Source organism: Crocodylus siamensis, chromosome 5 (assembly GCF_052110815.1).
Source record: "Crocodylus siamensis isolate JL-2025a chromosome 5, ASM5211081v1, whole genome shotgun sequence".
NCBI classification, from domain to species: domain Eukaryota; kingdom Metazoa; phylum Chordata; order Crocodylia; family Crocodylidae; genus Crocodylus; species Crocodylus siamensis.
In genome coordinates this window covers 202,062,446-202,086,377 of record NC_143399.1, presented here as the reverse complement: position 1 = coordinate 202,086,377, position 23,932 = coordinate 202,062,446, and the positions used below count along the sequence as shown (strand labels likewise).

Genomic DNA, 23,932 nt, shown 5'->3' with positions numbered 1-23,932 from the left:
ATGGCGTGGGGAGAAAGAGGGCGTGGCAGAGGAAGAAGGAGCTAGCGCACTTGCAAGGGGAAGTTCAAAGATTGTGGGAAGAGCTGAAGAAGAGGGAAGTGCACGGTGCTGCACCTGGGGAGGAAGAACCAGCACCATACCTACAGGCTGGGGAACTCCCTTCTCGTCAGTGCAGAGGCCGAAAAGGATCTTGGAGTCATCATTGATGCCAAGATGAACGTGGGCCGGCAGTGTGGGGACGCGGTCAGGAAGGCCGACCGCACCTTGTCCTGCATCCACAGATGCCTGGGCTGACGTAGGGCTGGGGCAGGGAAAGGGGCTAGGGGAGAAAAGCTGCAAACATGCAGCCTCTCTTCACTGGATGAGCTCGAAAATGGAGCTGAATTCTCCGCCCCAACCAAACAGTGAACATCCGTTGGGTCCAGGGATCCATTGTAACACAGGGTGCTTTCTGTGAAGCACCATGAGTTACAGCAGAGAGCTGCACGTCTGTTAGCACCCTGTGTGTCAAGCAACGGGCAGCTGTAAAACCATGCGACTCCAAAGATCCAGCATTCAGTCATTGACCCTGCCTCAGTTTTTACCTGTCCAGTTTTTCTATCACTTATCTCTGAGGCTGGCCTCGTTGTGGTTTCAGAGCCAGATCCGCAGCTGGTACTGAACTCAGTGGAGCTATACCAGCTCACATCAGCTGCGAGTCTGGGTCAAAATGTTCTAGTTTATTATTGGAGCAGGTGGCAGGGGAGGAATGTTGCTCTATGAAATGACAAGATGATGCCCCTAGCACAGGTGCCTGGGCATGGAAAAGACTTGTGTTACGGCCAGGATGTCCTGTCCTGTTGTGTAAGGGCAACCAGACCGCAAGTGATGGCTCCTGGCTCAAAGGGTACACGTGCGAGGAGTCCACATTTACAGCAATGTCACATATTCCTGACAGCAGGAATGCAGGGGCCGTCGCACCAGTGGCTCTCTTACGTTGACACAAATCTTCTCCCTCCTGGTATGACTGTTTGGCGATGCAGAGGCATATGTCCAGAGGGCAGAAATCTGCTCTCATTCTAGAGGCGCTCAGCTGCTATCACACAAATTACACTGGATATACATCAGCAAAATAGGGAGGGGACTTGGTGCACGGTGATTTGAACATGCTCCGGTGTTGACTCTCATGATCAGAAAAGGTCAAAGCCTGTCCCAGCTGAAGTGGCCATTGGAGCTAGGACATTGAAGAAGCACCGTTTTCAATTGCCAACAGCGTGCAAGAATACGACGTAGCCAGCATCACATTTGGAAGGTTTTGACTCCCCAGCCTGAATGACCAGGCACGCATTTCCACCGGAATTGACTTTGGAAGAGCATCTATGCAAGTCCAGAGTGAGGCTCAAACTTCTGCCTCTCGATCCTAAGTGAGATGCAGTCACTGCTCTGCTACCAGGCCCTCTTCTTATAGTAACACAGTTAGTATAGAAAATGGGCTCTTGGACTATGCTACTCAGAAGCCTTCCAGGAAGCTGGCCAGGGTGTGCAGTCGGGATCGAAAAATTGAACCTGCGGATGGTTAATGGCAAAACTCAAGTCCCTGACTTTTTTTAGTGTGATCCTCCAGCCCAGTTCCTACAGAGGTAATATTTCTGACCTATTTACTGATGAAGGGTGCTACATGAGAGCAAAGGATAATTATTCGAATACCATACTTTTCCTTCAGCAGGCGACCCTCTTAGGTTCTCCCTGAATTCACAGCACTAGCCACTATTCCTGTAGTTATACAGGTCTCTTTAAAGTCCCTAAGTGAACAGCGAAAAAGTTAAAATAAATCTTGATTTTAACCAACGTTCTAACGAACAAATATCCTAATCTAATGAATCCCAATCAAGCTGCATCTCACCAGCGTAACTTCAAGCACGTAGACATTTCTTTCCCCCCAGACTGTTGGAGATCTATTTTTTTTTTAAACTCATCTTCAATGAAATAATAGAAAAACAAAGTGAAAGTTGCTCTCTCTCTATTTAATATGGTGTATGCATAAGATGTGTGAGTGTGGTGTTTTGCACGCACGTGTGAAATAATGTCTGTGGATAGTTCATGCAGGTATGTGAAGAAAGGTGTGAGTGTGCATGTGTGTGAGCCTCAGAGGTGTGTAAAGGGAGCCCATGATGATTTGTGCATATGAGAAAGTAGGGTCTTGTTGGATGTGCAGGAGGCCGGCATCAGTAATACTGTGTGGTAATTCTGTGCTAAAGTGTGCATCTGGTCTGGGAAACAGGTAGTGGTATTTTCTGGTCAAAACTGGACCCTGAATAGGGTGTGTGTGTGTGTGTGTGTGTGTTTAGGCGTTCAATAGCACTGCATGTGTGTGGGGCAATAATCTGGTGGGTCTGCACGTAAGTGCTGAAGGTACCGAGTGTGTCTCAGCACTAATGTTGGTGCAGAGAAATCAGTACCTCGGGGGTGTGAGTTAGCGGCACTGTGTATGCATGCATATGTGTGTGTGCACAGGTGTCAATAATGTTGTGTAGGGTTTATGGTCTGTGTGTTTGCCTGGGCCAGGGCTGCCCAACTTTGGTGTGGCTGCACCCGAAGTGAGGATATCCAGGCCACACGTCGCGGGGATGGCCTCCAGGGACAAGCTGTCCCTTGGCACTGCATGGCAACAGGAGAGGCAACTGCACCTGGACAGCCGTGATCTAGGGAAACTACAGGCTTGTGTGAGCTTGGGCAGGGATGCAATACTTCACGGGGAAGGAGCTGTCTTCAAATCCTCTCCCCATTTCAGATCACGACTGATCTAACTTTGGAGCCCGATGTGTCGGTGTGAGTGAGGGAGGCGTGAACGCTAACCCCAGCAGCCGTACAAGCAGCTTTCAGCACGCTCTTCTGTGCGGTGGCTTTTTCACTTTACAGTAAGGTTCGCTCTTTGTTTTTATCCCCGTACAGCTCCCAGGAAGCCTCCCTCCCATCCTCCAACTAACCCTGTGGTGAAAAATAAAACAGAAACCTCAGTGACGCTAGCTTGGTCCCCACCCAAGACAGACCGCCCCATCCCCATTGACGGCTATGTCGTAGAACGCAAGAAACTGATGGGCTTCACCTGGATGCGGTGTCACGAGTCTCCCGTCACCGTCCCCGAATTCACAGTGAGCGACCTGTCGGAAGAGGGAGACTACCAGTTCCGCGTTTCTGCTGTCAACAGCTACGGGCAGAGCCCTTACCTGGAGTTCCTGGGATCCCAGCATCTGGGTGAGCCCCAAACAAAGGGATGCAGACAACCCTGTTGACTAGCAATGCGGTCACGTTGTTGGGTAGGCCTGGCTGAAAACCTGTCTTCTTCAAGAATCAAGCCTCTCTGGGGCACAGGAGGCAGCACGAGCTGGGGTCTGGCCCTTTCCCAGAATTATTTCTATTTTTGAGGGTGTTTACTGGGATTTGGAAGGGTTTAGACCTCTGCCCCTACTATAATCGGTTGCCTGCGGTGCGTCCCCAGGCACTTGCCCATTGCCTTCAGTGGATGTGGCCTTCTCAAAGACTTCCCCATGTTGGCTTCTTGTCTTTGGTTTCCCTTTTCTGCCCTTTAAGAGTTTGGGGTGTACAAGACATCACTTTGCAGCCTCATGCCTTCAGGTTTACCTCTCCCTCTTCTCCAACAGAACCAGCCCTGGCCGTGCGAACTCCACTGACAGCGGTCGAAGCCATAGCAGGAGGGGATGCTACCTTTTCTATTGACCTCACAGCCATTTGTTCTGGCACATGGTACCTTAATGGCAAAGCCTTAGAGAGCAGTGACATCTATATCATTAAGAGAACCAAGACCACCCACATCCTCATCATAAAGAACGTGACCAAGAAGGACGACGGGGCGGAGGTGAAGTTTGTCGCCAACAATGTTGAAAGCAGTACCAAGATGAGAATAAGAGGTATGTGCATTGATTTCCTTCCTTCAGCCAGAAAAGCAGATGCAGGGGTTAGGACAGGGAGCTTGGGGAGCGGGGACTGTAGGCACTATTACAAGTCTTGCCACTGGCACGCTGGACTGTAGCTACATTTATGCTGCAAACCTGCCTGCCTAGCTGCAGCGCTGTCAGACACGGCCGTGCCTCTCAGCAGAGCCTGCCTTGTGAACCAGAAGCATTTTAGAGGCATTTGCACAGTGCATTGGGAGAGCTAGTTAGCATCTTGCTCTGAGAACACAGCTGCACTGCTTCCGATGCCAAGACGGCTTCAATAACATACCCATCTCAAGGCCCGATGCTGGCACTTTCCTGACACCTTATTTCTTAGGGTTGGTGGGTTGCTATAGCCATGCTGGGCCAGGAGAAGCGAGGTTTTGGGGGTTGATATGTTTTATTGAACCAAATATATGCTTCCATATATTTGTTTCTCATAGTTTAATTACAGGGATGCCAAATATGCTGGCCGTAAGCTGGATCTGCCCCGTGCAGTTACTCCATCTGGTGCGAGTGATGGGTCACAGAGCTTGGGGGATGTCTTTTGCCTGCTGCAGCATCCAGGGCTCTGTGGCCCTGGTTGACATGGCCCCTGCCAGCTTGGGCAGCTCTTGCTTGCCCTGCTGCTGCCCGGCCTGCCTCCGTTCGTGCTGCCTCCTCCACGAGTGCTTTCTTGCCCCTCTAAGTGCTTTCTTGCCCCTCTCACCACTGCTGCTGCTGCCCCAGGCTCCAGGCCAGATCTCGTCCACGATGAACCCTGAAGTCCAAATCCGATCCAGGGCACAAGCTGAGTTTGACACTCCTGGTTTAGTAGGCATCACCCAGACAAACCTTGCTTCTCACCTTCTTTCTTAAGCAGCCTCATGGACCGCAATGGTGACATTTGTTGAGCAGCAGGAACGTGGTCCTTGTTACTAAGGGCAGCAGAATGGAGCTGTGCCTAAACTGCCCTCTCTCTGCAGTGAAGACCATACTTACCTGCTTTGCAATACAAAGCTCAGTGAATAAAAGCTTGGGAGATCTTTAGATAGAAATCTTTGTTGAGGGATATTTAAACTACCATTAATGGGAGAACCCAGCTCTTTGGGTGACCACACAATGCCATCAGCGGCGGTAAAAATCACCTGGAAGAAGGCCTGTGTACGACCGCACCCCTACTTGAGCCCATATTTAGGGATCTAAATGGTGCATCTGAGTTTTTATTTCTTTGGCCTGCTCTTTTCTAAGGGGAATTTCACCTGGTAGGCATTTGCCTTCCATGTGGTTTGCACAAATAGACTAACAAATGACTTAAATGCAAACCCGTTTAACAGATACCGCTAATACGAAGAGAGATTTGGCCATTTGGTGGGATGCTGGCATGTAGAGAGAGTATGGGGTTTTCACGACTAAAGGCAGAGTTAGAAATGTCTTGTTAAATTAAACTCTCTACACCCATTTGTAGCCCTACCCTTGGAGAAGGGTGCCTTAGCACCGTGGGTGCGTGGTTTGAAGATCCAGTTCCTGACCTTGCGATAAAACAAGGCAGGTTACGTATCCAGCCTTTTTAGCTCTGTTGTGAAACATATGGCGCTGGGTGGATGCTGAGAAAGCAGTGGCAGGTGGCAAGTGAGGAGGTCTCCTTTCCAGGGCTTGCATCGCGAAGGAGAGGATGGGTACAGATAGGTAGAGAGGCCAAGCAGGGAGAAAGTAGCTCTACAGGAAGAAAATAAAATTGTACAGCAAGGGGTCTCAGGGCCGAAGCCCAGTCCCACTGAACTCTTCTGGATTTGTTGGGGGGGTTAGCAGGACCGAGCAGACTATGGGCTCCCCCAGTGATGGGTTGAATGGCCAGACCTGGAGTCTGGGACTTGGTCACGCTGTCGTTGGAGGATTTTCCTTGAAACGTTGAGGAAAATGGTTTAAAAGCTCCATCCAGCGTTGCTTGCGACTTCACGCTGAGTATTATGAAGAAAGCATTGTGCATTGTTCTCTGCAAGACGTACGCATCCGGGGGGCTGGATTCTCATCTCGGTGACCCTATTGCAAAGCTGGACGAGGTCCCTTGAAGTGAATCGAGCCACTCTGTATTACATGCCTCGGGATCTGGGCCAAGGGAGAGCTTGCCACATAATACAGACTTCATGTGGGGCAGGAGGATTTCACAGGAAGCTCTTTCTCCCCCTCCCAGGCGCCGCAGTAAGAATCACTAACAAGAGCGGCGACGTGGAGAAAGTCTCGGCTCGGCTGCGCGAGGAGGCCCAGCTGCGGGCAGAGCTGTCGGACGGGGCAGCTGCCGTGACGTGGCTCAAGGATGGGAAGGAGCTCAAGGCCGGGCAGAAGTATGACCTGCAGACGGCAGAGAAGAAACGTGTCTTGAGGATTCGCGACATTGCAGCGGAGGATGCGGGGCGGTATGAGTGCATCTGCGAAGGAGATCAAATGGTTTATCAGCTGTCTGTGAAAGGTATGGGACCCTGCGGCGCTGCTTGCGGTCAAGGGCCTATTCCTGCCCCAGCCAATATGGTTTTTAAAGGTGTATCTGTATAGCACAAAACAGTGCCTTGCAGAGATATCTCAGCTCGCTTGGGTACCAGAACGGGGATAGCTGGGTTAGCCTGGCACACCACCTGGCTATAACCCCTGCTTCGCAGCGTGGTTGAGTGGCTCTGTCACAGACTCAGAGGGCGACAGATCCTGCTCTGGTTCAAGTCAGTGGAGACAGGCTATCCTAAACTCATTTTCCTCCCAAAAGTACCTGGAGGTTAAGAATAGTTCACCCTCTCACAAGGGAACTTTCAAGGCTTGTTTGTGAAGCTTACATGGGAGGCACCGCACAAGGGCAAAGGGCCATTATTTTTCTGATGACCCTTGAGGTCCTTTTTAAACCCTCTGATCCTTGCTACTTGTATTTCTCGGGCTTTGAACAGATAAGCCAATTCAGCTGGTCTCCCATTGGCATCACAGCTTGTACTTGCTCACAGTAATCCCCTGCTTCATTCCCCCTTTGCACTTACTTCCAACTCGTGCGACAGGCAGGTGGACTGTGTTTGAACAGCCAGCCTTAAACCCTTTGCATCACATTTGTGGAACTGCCCTTATGCTTACAAACCTTCTCCTATGCATTTAGGGCTCAATCCACTGCTGGATTAGTCAGGTTTGCCAAGAAAAGCATTTTTTTGTTAAAAGGTGACGATGAGGTTTTTTTAAGGTGATTCTATATTACATGGTTGTTACCCAGCTGTGTGTGTCATGTGGAAGAGCTTCTGCAAAGTGACCCATGGAAATTGCCCAGCTCTAAATCTTTATTTCTTTCTGTTCAGACTGAGCATGTTGCAGCTGGATTTTACCGAGCTGTGGGATGTAATAAAAGTGATCTGATAACACGCACAAGTGTATCATGCAAATAAAGTTCTGTTTTTTATTTGCAAAAGGCTTGTTAGTAGCAAGCCAGTGGTGTTGTGATGCTCTTATTCTTAACTGGCGGCTGCTGTTATCGAAAGTATTGTCTGGACACATGGCAGGGGGGATGTTGCTGCTAAGCAGCTGTTGCTCTTACCAGATGCTGCTTCATATTGGCTGTCTCCTCTAGTAGAAATATTTTAATATGCAACCATGAAAGAGCATATCTCCATCACTCCCTTAGAACCAGAGCATTTGTGCGTGGAAACAAAATTGTACAAGCTATGTAGTCCAGTGATTTTTCAACCAGGATGCCACAGCAGAGTTGCTCTGTTCTTCTTCTGTAGTCAAAAAAGGAACGAGAGCTAAGAGCTGTCGTTTTCCAAGGGGCGCCACGAATCAAAAACAGGTTATGGTCAGTAAGCCTGTTTCCAGTGACTCTCAGATGAGCTAGATCTGGATGGTGAAAGCTAAGTTATACCCGGATCTTGCTGGCTGGGATTTTTGTCTTGTCGTTTAGTAGGCTGGGCACTAGGAAGCCTGATGCTGAGCTACTATGGCCCATTGTCAGACACAAAATTGAGGTTAGACTTAATATTTGGTTAGATTTTTCATTCTGCAGAATTAAGGCATTTGTCAGTAGGACCCAACCCTGCGGACAAAACTCCCATTGACTTTAACAAAGTTTTTGCCCGAGAGAGGACTGTAAAACTGGCCTCTGAATACATTTGCTTCAGACTCAGCCATTCTCCATCACTCTGCGAATGATTACGTGAGGAGCTGGGTATAGCAGGACAGGGGTCATATCTGCTGTGCTGTGCTGGCAAGAGGTCAGAGGGTTAAGGGGGGAAGAGCTGTGAATCTTTGGTAGCTGCGGGGATGTGTATAGCTATTATTGCTTAGCATCGTCCTTGTTCTTACACCCTTCCATACTGAGGTCCAAAATCTGCTCTCAGATTTCCACAGATAAAGAAAACCCTCGGGCTCTCGCAAGCAGAGCTGACCTTTGGCTTTGAGACTAGGCAGAGCAGTGAGGCACACGGCAGTAACATCCATTAAGTGCCGTGCAGCAATTTTCCTTACCTACGACCGGGTTCTCCCAGCTCCGTATAACCGTGAGACTCCTTCATCTCATCTTCTTCCAGCCTTCATCTCTTAGGCTGTGATGCCCTGTCCTCCCACCACGCATGACTGTCTACCCATGAAATACTAGATCCTCTGACAACCTTGTCCTAGCTGCATGCAAGGGAGTACCATGTTATTTCAGTGTGAATGCCCATTTACCAGACTCTTCATACAGAGCGAACACAAAGGAGGCAGGAGCGCAGCTCAGAGGGATTCTCTCAAAAATCTGCTTGCTTTTTCTTTCTTTGTTCCTCTCTCGGTGTAATTATTCACTCAGTCAGATTTTCCCATAGTTTTGATTGAATTACCTGGCAGTCATTCCCAAATCCTTTCATCTACCATATTTCATGGTGTGTAAGTCAGGCTTTGACACCAAATTTATGGGTCTTAAAAATCGAACTTGACTTATACATCGTGCCACACCAAAAAATTGGGCAAGGGCTGGGCTCACTGCTCATCTGGCGTAGCCCCATCCCCTGTGAGTGGCACCACACCCTGGGCCACACCAGCACCACTCGCAGGGGATGGGGCCACACCAGTTAAGTGCTCATCCCCTGGAGCTGCTTGCAGGGGATGAGGCCAGCCCCGTCCCCATCCCTGGCCCCTGCGAGTGACACTGGGCTCACAGGGCATGGGGCCATGCCATCCAAGCACAGCACTTGAAATGTGGAATTGGTAATTAATGGTTTTGCTGTCATGTCTGGGGAACTGCATTTGAAGCTCTTTCTATTCCCAGTCTTGTTGCAAATATAGCCTCTTTGGGATCTTTGAGGCTGCTGCCTTGATTTTTCAGCTGAAGTAATCTTTGCTTCCAGAGCTCCATTGACTGAACAGAGTATGGAGCAAAACCCAGCAAAGCTAATATCCAGACACCCCAAATGCATAAGTCTATTCTCTTATCGCGTTATCTTCCTCTCTGCCCATATTAGTACTGTCTAAACTCTAGACCAGGAGAGCTTCAGGACAGGGGCTGTCTTTGTTTTACTTAGATTGTGACACTTAATATGATGGGCCCCTGATCCCTGTTTGGGTTTTCAGACATTGCTGCAGTAAAAACTGTCATAGGTGCCTTAGGAGCAAATTTTTGAAAAAAATGTAGAAATGGTCGTATTGCCTGCAGCGTATTGCAGGCAGGGGTGGAAGATGCCAGAGTACCGCTGCCCTGTCCCCGCTATGCTGTTCACAGAGTTCAGTTGCACTTCCACCACATCACTGGGCAACCGAAGCTTAAAAATTTGCTCTCATCAGGTATTCATCTTGACGTCTGACTCCATCGGCTCTCCTGCTTGAGCTGAATGAGAACCTCATCTCTTGTCATTGTGGGCAAATCTGCATTGCCTTCAAGTAGTGCCAGGGAGAGAGTGTTTATTGGCTTAGGTCTAGTGGTACATTAAGATGCAACTTACACTAAGAAGCCTACACAACTCATGTCCAGGGAGGTAGCACTCAAGAAGCAGGCATTGTGGCACCCCTGGTACTGTGCTGAGGTCACCGAGCTCTGGGAGCCCTTTCCAAAATCTCCAGCTCTCAGATGATTTGGACTTGCAAGTGGCGTTGACACCTACACAATCAGATGGGTTGCAAATAGGCTGGAGGGCCGCACCCAGAGAGCGGTGGTGGATGGATCTTAATCAACTTGGAGGGACGTGGGCAGTGGGGTCCCCCAGGGCTTGGTCCTTGGGCCCGCACTGTTCAACATCTTCATCAGTGACTTGGATGAGGGGGTGAAAAGCACCTTGTTCAAGTTTGCTGATGACACTAAGATGTGGGGGGATGTGGGCATGCTAGAAGGGAGGAATAGGCTGCAATCGGACCTAGACAGGTTACAGGGGTGGGCGGATGAGAATAGGATGGGATTTAACACAGACAAGTGCAAGGTGCTGCACCTGGGGAGGAACAACCGGCTCCATACCTACAGGCTGGGGAACTCCCTTCTTGTCAGGGCAGAGGCAGAAAAGGATCTTGGAGTCATCACTGATGCCAAGATGAACATGGCCCGGCAGTGTGGGGACGCGGTCAGGAAGGCCAACCGCGCCTTGTCATGCATCCACAGACGCATCTCGAGCAGGTCCAGGGAGGTGATCCTCCCCCTCGATGCGGCACTGGTCAGGCCGCAGCTGGAGCACTGCGTCCAGTTCTGTGTGCCCCATTTCAGGAGGGATGTGGACAGCATGGAGAGGGTCCAGAGGAGGCCACTCGCATGATCGGAGGCAGCAGGAGATGCTACTTCATGGTCAGGGCGGCTAGGGTCTGGAACCAACTTCCAAGGGAAGTGGTGCTGGCTCCTGCCCTGGGGGTGTTTAAGAGGAGGCTAGATGCACACCTTGCTGGGGTCGTTTGACCCCCATACTCGTTCCTGCCACGGCAGGGGGTTGGACTTGATGATCTGCTCAGGTCCCTTCTGACCCTGGAGACTATGAAACTATGAAGCCTTCTCAGCTGGTCACAGCTTCCAGGCCAGGAGATCAAAGTGTCTTAAAATAGGCCTGAAAATAGAAACGTCTTGTGCTATAGTTTAGCAAAACTGGGATCTTGGAAAAACCTCCTAGACCTTAATATTCCCAGTAGCAATGCATGTAGCTGGTGGTGTGGGTAGAACTGTCATACTTCTTGTTGTTATATATATATATATATATGTATATAGATGTCACACATGCTTCCTGACTCACTCTGTTGCTGTTCCAGCTCTTGCACACTTTATAAACAAAGAGAAAACTGGCGGCACTATCAAAGCCGTACCTGGAAAGCAGGCTGAGCTTATTTCTGAGACCTCCGAAGCGAACATCATGGTCGAGTGGTACAAAGATGGCAAAGCCATCCGCCACACCAGGAAGTTCACCATGGAAGACAAAGGGAAGTCGCACAAGCTCCTAGTCTCCGCTGTAGCGAAAGAAGATGAGGGAACATACACGTGCAAGGTCGGAGAGGACACGCTAGTCTTCGATTTAAAAGTCTCGGGTAAGTTCATGAGCTAACTGGGGGCAGGTTTTGTGTTGGATATGTAGGCAGTGGATCATCGGACTTGAATGTTGTGTCTCTAAGTTATTAGCTTTGGGGCATAGGTGGCTTGCCTTGTTCATGTATCATACCCGTCACAATAACCCTTATTACGGTCTCCAAGCTCTTCATCATAGCTAGTAAGCAACAATGGTAGTGATTGTCACCACATCCAGGTCATTATTGAATGACTAGAATTGCCCCCAACGCTTTGGGTAGGTTTAGGTCTGGTCTAGGCCTGGATCTGGTGGCTCAGTCTTGTCTGTACTGATGGCCTCAGGGACGTTCACACCTGCAGAAAGACAATGAGAGTCTTGTGCTAGAGCCCTGCCACAAGAGCAGGGGCCGCCGGGACCCCTGACATGCTCACAGGAGTGGGAAACGCAGGGGAGAAAACTCAGCCTGTTGGAGAATATCTCGTTTCTTTGTGGGAATATCTCACTCTCCTTTATGTGGGAACAGGTGTGACTAAGCTGCTGTGGGTGAGAACCAGATTAAATGTGTAGAAACATGGGGGTGCAGGTAGGAACAGGAAGAGTTTTGGCAGAGCCAGATGGGAGCGGCATTAAAAAAGACATAGCCCCATTTGGGGTTTTATTTGGGGGTAGTTTCCAGGAAATCTGCCTGCCTTTTCATTCAAGTGTGAACCCTGAGGTTGACATTATATGCAAGTCTGAGAGTGTCCTGATTTCTGAGGGAGGTAGGTACCTTGCACTATGCCGAAAGCCCAGTACATTCGCCTGAGGTCAAATCACGGAGAGAAATTCCTGGAGCTAATAGCATGTAGCTCAGAGTACCTGGTACTTTGAACCTGTGTAGGAGACATAGTTAGTATTGTTCTGTGAAATGGGGCTATTTCAGTTCCTATGAGTTACTGGGGACTTCTCTTCTGCATTGGGTTCAGTGATTTTGATCTGAGTTTCATCTTCCCCTGACTCCCGAAACCCAAACCAAAGCTCAGCGGAAACCACAGAGTTTCATTTGGTCGAGGGGCAACACTGCTGAATTTCACATGTTCTCTATGAGAAGCCAAAGGCAAGAAGCTCAGGCAAGAAAACTCCCATTGACCTTATGCTTGTGCATCTCAGTGATTCAGGCTGCTAACAAAACCCTAAATCAGATGAGTCTCGCTTGGTTTTAGATTTCACCAAAAATATTTCCTGACCACTAACCACACTTGCAAACTATAGCCTAGGATTAGGACTAGAAAATAAATTGCCGTTGTGGGCATAAGGATTTTTCATATACCTGTTCATGGCAGGACTCCAGCAAGGCTGCTGGTCCATAATCGACTAATTCTTTTAAAAATAGACTGTTCCTAATAGCTTCTAGTTTTTAACAGAAACGCTTGTCCCCTGATGCAGCAGAAGCATGTGGCTGGGTGCAGGATATTTGTTGTCCTTGGGACACTTGGGGATAGAAAGCAACAGGTGCTGCAGACCAAAATGCAATGCTCAGCTTAGGTTGCTTATAACTGACAGCCGTCAGCTTGCTCTGCGGCGATTGAGTCCAAGGTATGAGTTGAGCATGAGATGGGAGGCTGTATCCTATGTGGTTGTTCCCAGTTTATCGGAGAGGTGCCTATGCACTCAGCTCAGTGCCACTTTAACCTTCACTGGTAACTCAGGAGAGGCTCATCGATGTTGGGAGATACGATCCATGCAACTGAAACATGGTGAGACACCTTCACCGAAGAGGCTTTACGATTTAATTACCTTGGACCAAATTCTGCTTTCAGCTACGCCTATATATAGCCCCGCTGGAGTCAACCACATTGACCGGGCTGTCTGTACTAATGCTCTTTCCAGATTAAGTGAAATTCTGCTCTCACTTGGAGATGCACGGCTCCAGTTGAAGTCAACGGGAGTGCTGTCCCTATCTGAGGACAAATTTCAGGAAGTAAATGGGGTAGGAACTGATCTAAATATATGGCAAACACAGTAGGTCTGTTTCTCTTCTCATGCCTGCTTAATAAAAATACAACTCTTTGGACTTCCTAGATTGTAGTTGCTATGGTGAGAGGGCATCCCATGATGATCAGGCTACTGAATTGAATTGGGTGATTCCTACATTGAGTCCAGCGACTAGATCTCTTTCAGAAATATCCAGCTTTGATATAAAGCTTCAAGGGATCTCCATCTTACCACATCCTGAAGCGGCTGTGTTTCAACTCTTGATTATGCTTGCTATTAATTTAACACGCAGCAGTGCCACAAGGGAGTATTTAAAAGAGAATTTTATTTTTTATTGTACTATGTTTCTGCATTGGCCAGGAAGCATGTGAAGCTTTATGCTGTACTTTTGCAGGGGAATCCATAACAATATTCTCTCTGATTTGACCCTGCTTGGATTTGGCCTTCCTGATTCTCACTTTAGGTTTTAGGCTTAAACAGACCCCCAAACCCAAGGCCAAATTCACTGAAACTTTGGGAACAGTGGTAGCCTTAGGGCTGTTGGGGCCCTGGGCAAGCGAGTCATTTGGGGCCCCTTAGAGGCTTAATATTGATGGCCTATAAGCAAGTCAGACATTTTTTATTTCAAATTCACTTTGCCCTTCCCATAAAACTGCAAAGAAACTATCTTAATACAATATTGATAATATAAATATTCAGTGTAATTCATTTGTATTTTTATACAGTGTGGGGCCCGGGTGGTCGCCCAGCTTGCCCTCCCCTAAGGCCACTACTGCATAAATACATCCAGATTCACTTGCAGTGCAACTTGCCTTTCAGCACACATGAAAGTGGGCCCAATTCCAGTGAAAACCTTTGTGAACATAAGAAAACTTGCAAGAAATTTGTGCAGAGGGTTAAGTCTGTAATAGCCTGAGACCTGTCACGTGCCGTGTGATTCCAGCTAGGTCTAGGTGTAGGCTGCAAACCCAGCGAGACGCATTCATGGACTTACACAGTGGTGAATAAGTTTGTCTTTAAATGCAAACGCAACACCACTTAAGAAGCTCAGTGCATTTTTCTGTATTTTCTATATTCTTTTACCGCCCGACTTCTCAGAATCATTGCAGAAACCATGACCATATTTATTAGTCCAAAACAAGCAAATATTATTTGTATTAAAGGAGAAGGCCTTGATTCAGCAAATGCCTACACGCGTGGGGTTGTTTACTCAGGCTGCTAGTCCCAATAGGTTCAGTGGGGCTTCGCATGTGAGTAGCGCTACCCAGATGCGTAAGTGTTGGAGAACAGGGGCACAGCTAGGAAAATGTGGGAGAACCTCTGGACATCGGAGTCTTTTTCAGTTAGCGCGTGTGCCAGACTCTGTATATGGATAGCTGCAAGCACACATCCATTGCAGTCCAGTTGATCTCTGTGGTTGGATGTTTTTGTCCCTGGGACCTGTAGCACATCGATACGGACATTTATCATTTGAGCTTACAGAGAAATCCCACTAGCTGGCTGGTATCCCCTGTAGCCCTGGGATCATAGGAGACTGAGGCACAAGCATGCTACACGTATGATTTCTTCCAAGGGTGGATCCTAGCCCCTACATATCACAACAATGGAAGAATGCCGGGGTGCCACTGCATCTGACTTGCATCCTTCTGGGTAATAAGGGGCATGCACTGTTTCTCCTCCTTCTTCTTTAGATGAAGCTGTTAAGTTTGTCAGGAAGCCTGCAGCCATCCCCGAAATTTCCGTCCGTCCTTCTGAGAGCCTGGAGCTGGCGTGTGAAGTGTCGGTGGCAAGCGGAGCTGTGGTGTGGAGGAAGGATCACGCCGAGATGAAGCAGGACCAGAGAACGGCCGTCACCGCTCAGGGGACACAGCGCAAGCTCGTCGTCAAGAGCGTGACCCAGCACGACCAAGGAAGCTACACCTGCGAAACCAAGGATGACAAAGTGACGTTCCAAGTCAAAGTCAAAGGTAAATGAAGGCATGACTGTCTAGGGCAGTTAAAAATCTCCATCCTGGGTACCATATTGCATGTGAAGTATATGCTGAATCCCTCTACAGTGTTAAGCAGACAAGGTTTTTTGGGTAAATCCAGTATCTTTTATTAGACCAGCTCAAATAGTTGGAAAAATTCTTCTTAGCAGGCTTTCAGCCACAACCCCCCTTGGTTAGGCCGAGGAAGTGTCTGCAGGTGGTCTGTGCTCTTCCTGGTTATTCAGCCAGTTTCAGATCAGCCTCTGGTTTTCGCAGCTGTAGCATTCACAATTCATTGCCTCTCCAGTGAAATAAACGGTGGGCACAAGACCACAAAGACCTGGTGGCACGATTCAGTTTGTGAAAGTAGAGGCCACTGCAGCATGCAACATGAAGCCTGCAGGATTAAATATAAAATGGTAGCAGAAGTAGAGAGTGAAATGAAGTGCAGACTGAAGGGAAAAAACCCTCGTGCAGTGAAGCTTGGGAAAGAGATGGGGAATCAAGGAGGTAGACTGACACCGAAAGGCAGACAGCTCTGGCATCACTGGTGAAGGCGTTGTCTCTGGTTCAAAGAGGAGTCTGAGGCTAGATAAGGTTGGGGTCTGCAAATAGGAGCAAGTGTGTGGAGGTGGCCTGGGTTTGTTGGATTGAGAGGAGCTCAAACCAGGTCCTGCAGATCTGGTATGGAGCAGCACCCGGTATGTTGTCTGAAGCTATGAATGCAAAGAAGTGTTAGGGACGTATCCCATTTGTGTGTATTCAGGGGGACAGTCTGGATACTGTCCTTTGCCTGAAATCCTCCACTGGCAAACAACAGCCTGATGCTATGGGTTGTCTGCACTGCTGCTGTAGCTCCCTTGAGAGCACCGCTCAGAAGTACACCTTGCCGACCGAGACATGCTCTGCACCTACCAAACCCAGAGATGAGGTGACAAACCTCTCTGCCCATGTCCCTTTGTGTCATTGTCCAGCGCATTAGAGACAGAGAGCCTGTGAACAGCAGGGGACAGTGCTTCCAGGGAGGTTTCATGGTGACATGTGGAGTAGGACGGTGGGGCCGTATCTCTCAGGGGTACTCAGTGTGCCAGGACAGCAATATAGGCAATATAGTTTGATAACCTATAAGGTGGGAGGGCGCCTTCTGCAAATCACGGTTGCCACCTTCCCCCATAGCCATGCCTGTGCCTTGCGGGTATCACTCTGCTGCCATTTACCTTCCTGTATAAGCTCCAGGCTCCTTAGCCGTAGCCTACAGGTTCCTCTGGCTGCAGACCAGTAGCCTGGAGTGCTTCCCCCGGCTTGGCCTTCGTCTCAGCCTCTGGCCAGCCACAGCTTGCCTGCATCACTGCCAGCAACCACTTCAGCTAAAAGACTTCCAGCCCCAACTGGGTCTCTGTGCTATTGCAAAAGCCTCCTCCCCACTCGCTGGCTCTCAGCCCTGGCAGGACCTGACCTGGCCTGCGGGTCCCACTCCTTGCCAGCCTGAGATGGCAGGAGCATTTTTGCTTATAGGGCTGCACTGACCCCATTGCCTCAGGCTTATATCCCCTGGGCTCTTCCCCTTCTGGTCAGGTTTTCTCCTGACCTGCCGCAGGTGTGTCCCTCCCAGTAGCTTCCTGCTGTGTCCCTGGCCAAACTATAGTGGTTCCCTTGCTGCCTGCCAGGGCTTTTCCCTGTTGCCCTATTGCTAGCCATCTAGGCACTTGCATCCTCTGGTCTCTGGCTGCCTACTTCCCTGCAGCTAGCCCAGCTTCAGCTGTCTTCACCCGCTTAGGGCCATACCTTAGGCAGCTCCTCTGTTAATGTAACAGGACTTCTAACTCTCTGTTACAGTAAAGAAACAACAATTTAGCAAAACCCAACATTTTTCTGTCAATCTAGTATTTGGAAGGAGAATTACACCCAGAAACTTTCAGCGTTGGGGTGCAGGGCTGAGACAGACAGAGACACCAGATCTAAGCGGGGAGAAAAGTTGATAGACCAATGGCTTGGGCTCATACCCGAGATGTGGAGGACCCAGGTTGTAGTCTTTGCTCCAAATCATGCAGTTCCCATAGGGCTTTGGGAAAGTCACCTTTTTGTGTCTCCCTTCACGATCTATAATATATGAATAAGGATGCTTACCTATCTCAGAGGGCCGTGATGAAGATACCACCGCTGGTGTTTGTTAGGGGTTTAGCTAATACGGGGGAGGCAGGGGCAGGTGTCACACAAGCTCCGTGCGATAAGAAATTGCTCAACGGCGTACCTGAGTTTGGTATATGATGCTTCATTGCCATTTGACAGAGACAGAAGAGGTGTTTGCAGACAAGGAGAAGGTGCAGACGGAGGTGAAGGCCGCCCTCAAGGAGAGCGCTACCCTAAGCTGCGAGGTGGCCCAGGCCAAGACCGAAGTGAAGTGGTGCAAGGACGGGAAACTGGTCACTGCCAGCAAGAAATTCAAGGTGGAGTCCGAGGGCAAATCCCGGCGCCTGGTCGTGCAAGGGGTGGAGAAGAAAGATGCTGGAGAATACACCTGTGAGGCGGCCGGCCAGAAGCTGACCTTCAAGGTCATCGTCACAGGTGGGCAGGACAGTGTTTTACTTTTCTGGGCTTTCTCTTCATGTTTTTTGCTCATGCTTTCAAGTGAAATGACAGAAGGGAATAGTTCTTCTGCTTCTCAGGCTGCTCTGAGCCGTACAGCTGTTGGGGCAGCAGAGGACACTGGAGACCCGCCGGCGGCGTGGAGGCGCTGGGTGTCCCTCGGCTCAGGCTCTGACGCTAGAACAGGTGCAGTGCTTCTCTTCCACTTGAGAAGTCATCACATGTCTTTGTAAAATGAATACAGATCCAGCTAGGATTATGTTGAACATTGAGTTGTAATGACTACCCTTTCATCTGGCTTTCCCAATATGTCTTGAATTCAGGAAGATTGGTATTTAGTGTTCCCTAGATGGATCAGCGGTGCAGGGAGGGTCTGAAGGAGGTGGCTGCACGGCACCAGCTCTGCTCTTGGCATAACAAGTAGTGATGCCAGCAGATTTTGTTTTCTCTTTCCATAGTGTCTTGTTCTCAAGTTGGGGCATATCTACCCCGATAGCTAGGATCAACCTTGTTGTCACCACTCTCAACCAGCCTGAGCCACAGAAACTCCCACGTAAGCCATTCCCAGATCTATAACGTACTTTGTAGGCGGTGTCAAAGCCATCTACTTTGTGCTTTATATTCCTCTGGGCTGGACTGGATTGTTACTAGGGATCAAACTTAGGGGCTTTCAGTGAGATGGCCAACAGTCATGGGCTTGGGTACAGTTTTAAGGTCATCCGTAGCTGTCAAGTGTATACATAGCCTTAGTTGTTATTAGGGATCCGGGTTTTCCATTTGCTATGGAAAAGTGCAGAAAAATGTAGATATTTTTCATTTTAAGGAGAAAAATAAAGCCAGTTTTATCTTTTTTAAGGAAAAAATGCAGATTTTCTCTTTCAGAAGAGAAAAACATGGAAGCAGTGGGTTTCCCTTTGCAGGCTGGCAGAGTTCCAGTTTGCAGGGGGCTGGTGGGAGTGGGAGGAGGGCGCTCAGGGGTGCCACGCGCATGCAGAGCCAGGTAGCTCCGGCAGCTTCCCACAGGTAAACTGGGGGGAGAGATTGAGACGCCCAAAGCAAGGGAGGGAGGGGGAGATTGAGACCCTCCTAGCGAGGGAGGGAGTTGGGCTGGACTGGGGTTGGGGGAGCTGCCCAGCTGAGGCGGTGTGTGGGCCCCGGGGCTTGGGATCCAGGCCTGGAGTGGGAATGAGTGTTTGCAGGGCCCGGCTGGGGAGTGGGATGGAGCCACTAGCGGCTCCTCCGCGGGGCAGCGATGGGGAGATGGCTCCCCACCGCTGTGCTCTTCCGTGGTGAGGGCATGGCAGGCACGTGCCCCCAAATTTGTGCATGGACCAGGGGTGGATGCTGCCACTGGGAGCCCTGTGCCACCATGGCATCTCCTGCCCACCTGGCAGCAGTGGGTGTGGGGGTGCAGAGTTGTGCCCCACTGCAGCCAGGCGGGCAGGGAGCACCTTGCCATGGTGCTCCCAAAGGAGCTGTGACACTGGGAGGCCATTGACCACCTGATTCCTCCTCTACTAGGGATCAGAGGCTGAGACAAGGTGCGCCTTGTGTGCTGTTCCTTTGTAACGCTTGCCATCGGTGCTGTTCCTCCCATGCCCATGGAGGTACTCTGTGTGCTTCCAACAGAAATGCTGTCCTTACACGGGACATCTCTGCCCTCCATTGACAAGGAAAGTAGGATGAGGTTATCTCCAACTGCTGATGCAAAGCCGCAGAATAGTTCTGAGACTATCGCCAAAAAAGAGCGGGCAAGGGCCTGCTGGCATAAGGGACCAGATATTTCCAGGACTTTATCAAAATAAATTACTTCCTAGCTACACGTGATATTGCCATAGCCGTTCCCCACCCGTCAGGAGAACGCTTATCCGGTCGCTGTGGCTGTCTGTCACTTATGCTCCAACATGTCGTATCACGCAAGTCCAGCAGCTCAGTGGAAAACTGCTCCAGCCTTGAAAGGCAGAAGGAATCGGTCGGTATTTTTTCAGCACCTGGGTTGTTTGTTGCTGAAATCCTCATCTTACAAGATTATCCAGAAGTTCAGTGCCTTTCTGGCTCTTAATTTATTCTGTTGCCATTGCATTCGTATATGTTTTGGAGTTGGTGTCTGTTAACTTCACTGGAGCTGCCCCATGTTCAATGCCAGCTAAGAGTTTTGTCCAGTGTGTTTACCTATAATTACCATCTAAATTGAAGATCTGAGTCAGTGGCACTCAACTCTCGCCCGGGGGTTGGATCTGGCCTATACCACATCCCACCTGTATAGCATCCTATACCATCCAGCCCGCAGGGCTCCCTGGCAGCAGGGGAGCAAAGGCAAGATTAATTGCCACAGCAGATCCCAGAGCTGTGGCCACTAAGACCACCACCACCACCACGCATCCAGACCCTTGGGGAGCTCCAGGGGCTGGATGATACGGCTCCATGCACATGTCATTGCACAGGGGATGGGACCAGGCTGGCAAATGTGCCCGCTCTGCCGCTGCATCTAGCACACAGCATTGCACCTGTGTACCAACCCCAAGCTGAGACCCGTCGACTGACCCCACAGACCAGATCTGGCACGCAGACCAACCCCACACCACCCTCCAGTCTGGGGGTTGGATAGGTGACGCGTCACTGCTCTAAATGAACTTAGAAATATGTGTGTCTATATTTATCTTCTAAGGGTCGTATTCACTTGTACTGTAAACCTGCTGCAGGGAATGAAGTCACTTGTGGGATAAACTTGATCCTACCAGAGTAGCAAAGTACCAGTCAGCATAATTCAGCCAATCAAAATAGTTCTTCCATTTCCTCATAATATAAACCGGGATTAATGTTAAAAGGTGGGGGAAAAAAACAGAATAAAATGATTAGTCTGTAATCTGTACGGTCTGCTGTTGTTTGTAGCACTCAGACCCAATTATGCGAGCTATTTCAAAATTCATTTGATTCATAGGGCCATGCTTCTGCAGAACAAATTCATAATTTGGGTTATCCTAAACTGAGTTGTCTTTTTGTTTGGCGATTGCAATTTTGAATGCAAAGAGTTTGGATCCTCTTTCATTTTTTGAGGTGACCAATCCCAGCCGTGCCTATAAATGATAGTATGAGTCCAAGGCTATGTCCATACTGTGTGTCAGCAGCTGGGGTAGACAGACCTGAGCCAGCTTTAACATAGCCACCACCGATACAGGGCACAGGGGCTTGAATGTCATTGCTCTAAGCCCCTTAGTAGGTACCCGGCTCCAAAATGGGCTTGTCACGTGTGCCGAGTCCAGGCTGCTGCTGCTTCCTAGCTCTTGTCACTTAATTGAACTAGATTACATTTATCTCGGGTATATCTTCACACCTCTTCATTGCAGCTTTGCAAACAATTTGTAGAAGAATGGAGGCCAGTGTTTAAACCTCAACCCCAGAATACCTATTACCTGAAGCTCCTCTCAGATACATCCCATTTTACTTGGGTGTAAATCTTTTGGCTTTGACACAATCGCTTCGGCTTTGCAGTGGTGTATAAGGGGAATCGTGTATATGTTCATGAACATAGCAAATCAAGAAAAACAAAAAGGACTTTCCACTACATTTAATACAATGTGCGAGAATAAAGATATTTTTTTCCCTCAAGCAGGAAATATGGTAGACTTGCTAGTCATTAGTTAGCAAGGTGGCTAATCATTACCTTTTACATGGATACATGCTTTTTATCATGTGTTGCATATGGTATCTTTCAATGCTGGTTCATCTGCTGAGACCCAAATACAAAAGTGTTACTTTTGCTGTCAGTGGGTTTTAAATACCTCCAATGCACATCTTAGGTGCAGAAAGGTAAAATCTCCTGCTGTGCTATTGAGGTGCTACGTATGTTGAATGTCACAGATTTTAAGATCAGAAGGAACTTCTTGAATTGATTGAATTGGCATGTTAATGGACTGTGGATATGCTTTATGAGGCAATGTTGCAAGTTTTAGGATGATATAGTCTGAAGAAGGGAAGACGGAGGGGGGATTTGCTGACAATCTTCAAATACAGAGGGATGCTATAAAGAAGAAAGCGATCAATTGTTCTCTGTGTCCACAGGACAAGTAGTAATGGGCTGGAATTGCAGAATTGCAACAAGGGACATTTAGGATGAACATTAGGAAGAATATTTTAACTCTGGATGGTTAAGCACTGCAATAAATTACCTAAAGAGGTTGTACAGTCTCTGTTATTGGAAGTTTTTCGATGCAGGTTAGACAAATAGTTGTTCAGGATGGTTTTAGACAGGGATGGTCCTACCCCGAGTAGGTGGTCAGCCTAGATGACTCCTGAAGTCCCTTCCAGACTGATTTTTTTTCTGGTTCTGTTTTTCTCTAGTTGCGATAGGGGTGACATACTCCCTAAAAGGGCAAATAGGTGTCATTACCAGATGTTCAGCTTCGAAAAAACAAAAAAAAAGTTGTTTTGAAGTACGGGTAGTAGAAACTCAAAAATAAGCCAGGTTACCTACCTAAAAAGCGAACCCAAATGATCAGGGATGCTATAGAGGGTGCATTTATATGATGCTGTTAATGCAGTTGGGAAAGTATAAGTAAAGCAGCGCTTTCTGACATGAATCATCACGGAGATCGATTGCGGTAAAGGCTTGCAACAATCCACTGGCCACAATACATTTGTTCCTTCTGGGTTTTTAACTTGAATTCTCCCCATTTCAGAAGTTGAAGAGGTGTTTGCAAACAAGGAGAAGGTGCAGACGGAGGTGAAGGCCGCCCTCAAGGAGAGCGCCACCCTGAGCTGCGAGGTGGCCCAGGCCGAGACCGAAGTGAAGTGGTACAAGGATGGGAAACTGGTGACCGCCAGCAAGAAATTCAAGATACAGTCCGAGGGCAAATCCCGGCGCCTGGTCGTGCAAGAGGTGGAGAAGAAAGATGCTGGAGAATACACCTGTGAGGCTGCCGGCCAGAAACTAACCTTTAAGGTCATGGTCACAGGTGGGAGAAGCTATTTCCTTTCATCAGCCCATTCGCTGCTATTGGTGGCCAAAGCCTTCTAGCTTAAAATGCATGTTCTTCTGGCTTGTCCAATCAGAGGCCAGAAGACTTTTGAAGAGATTTGGGGTTTTGCCTTCAAATTAGGAAGAAACTAATGGAGTAACCAGATATACTACCAAAAAACAGTAGCTGCTGATTCTGTGTCATGGTGTGTGTTTTCCACCATTAGCATCAAAACTGCCAGGCAGTGTTGGCATTATGGACATCTTCATGGCAGCCATCAGGGCCTGCCTGTCTTCCTTTTAATGCCATCATTTACTTTAAAGCAAACAGTAATCTTGAAAAGGAACTTAAAATGACCAGGAAGGAAAGTTTGTGCAAAAGACAATGTCTAATAAGTAACGTAAAAGGAAGACAGAGGTGAAATATTCTTGCACAGATGGCATGTGGCTCTCCTGAGGAATTACAAGAGGTTGAATGTAAGCATTTGGGCTGGTTTATTTTAAGGGAGGTGCCCTAGAGGCATCATTATGAAGGTTAAAGTTGAATTTGCAATTACGTCGGGAGCCACAGAAGGCTTGTGGCTAATGGTTTCTTAGGACTGAACCTTCTCCCTGCCCAGCTCTGTGCTATATCTGTAAGACAATGCGTGTAGAAAATCCTAAACTCCCTTTTCCCCTGCAGAGCATAAGGATGTGTTTGCAAACAAGGAGAAGGTGCAGGCGGAGGTGAAGGCCGCCCTCAAGGAGAGCGCCACCCTGAGCTGCGAGGTGGCCCAGGCCAAGACCGAAGTGAAGTGGTGCAAGGACGGGAAACTGGTCACCGCCAGCAAGAAATTCAAGGTGGAGTCTGAGGGCAAATCCCGGCGCCTGGTCGTGGAGCAGGTGGAAAAGAAAGATGCTGGAGAATACACCTGTGAGGCTGTGGGCCAAAAACTGACATTCAAGGTCATCGTCACAGGTGGGAGAAAGATAGTCTTGTTTTTGTTAACATGCTGAACTGGGGCCGATTGTTGAATTTTTCTCTTTTGAATATTCTGAGTTTGTGCACATTATGTTTCCTTTTAT

The 23,932-nt window shown here is 48.7% G+C and overlaps 1 protein-coding gene across 12 annotated transcripts in view; it reads left to right on the top strand.

Moving 5' to 3' along the window:
- The window catches only part of OBSCN (obscurin, cytoskeletal calmodulin and titin-interacting RhoGEF), a 271,127-nt gene that overhangs the window by 44,896 nt on the left and 202,299 nt on the right, over positions 1-23,932 (top strand). For all 12 annotated transcript variants that reach the window (XM_090047900.1, XM_090047898.1, XM_090047895.1 and 9 more), the window contains exons 5-12: positions 2,932-3,234; positions 3,642-3,908; positions 6,109-6,384; positions 11,130-11,402; positions 15,046-15,321; positions 17,614-17,889; positions 22,590-22,865; positions 23,550-23,825. In XM_090047900.1, coding sequence (XP_089904026.1) covers positions 2,932-3,234; positions 3,642-3,908; positions 6,109-6,384; positions 11,130-11,402; positions 15,046-15,321; positions 17,614-17,889; positions 22,590-22,865; positions 23,550-23,825 — 2,223 coding nt within the window. The remainder of the gene's footprint in view (positions 1-2,931; positions 3,235-3,641; positions 3,909-6,108; positions 6,385-11,129; positions 11,403-15,045; positions 15,322-17,613; positions 17,890-22,589; positions 22,866-23,549; positions 23,826-23,932) is intronic.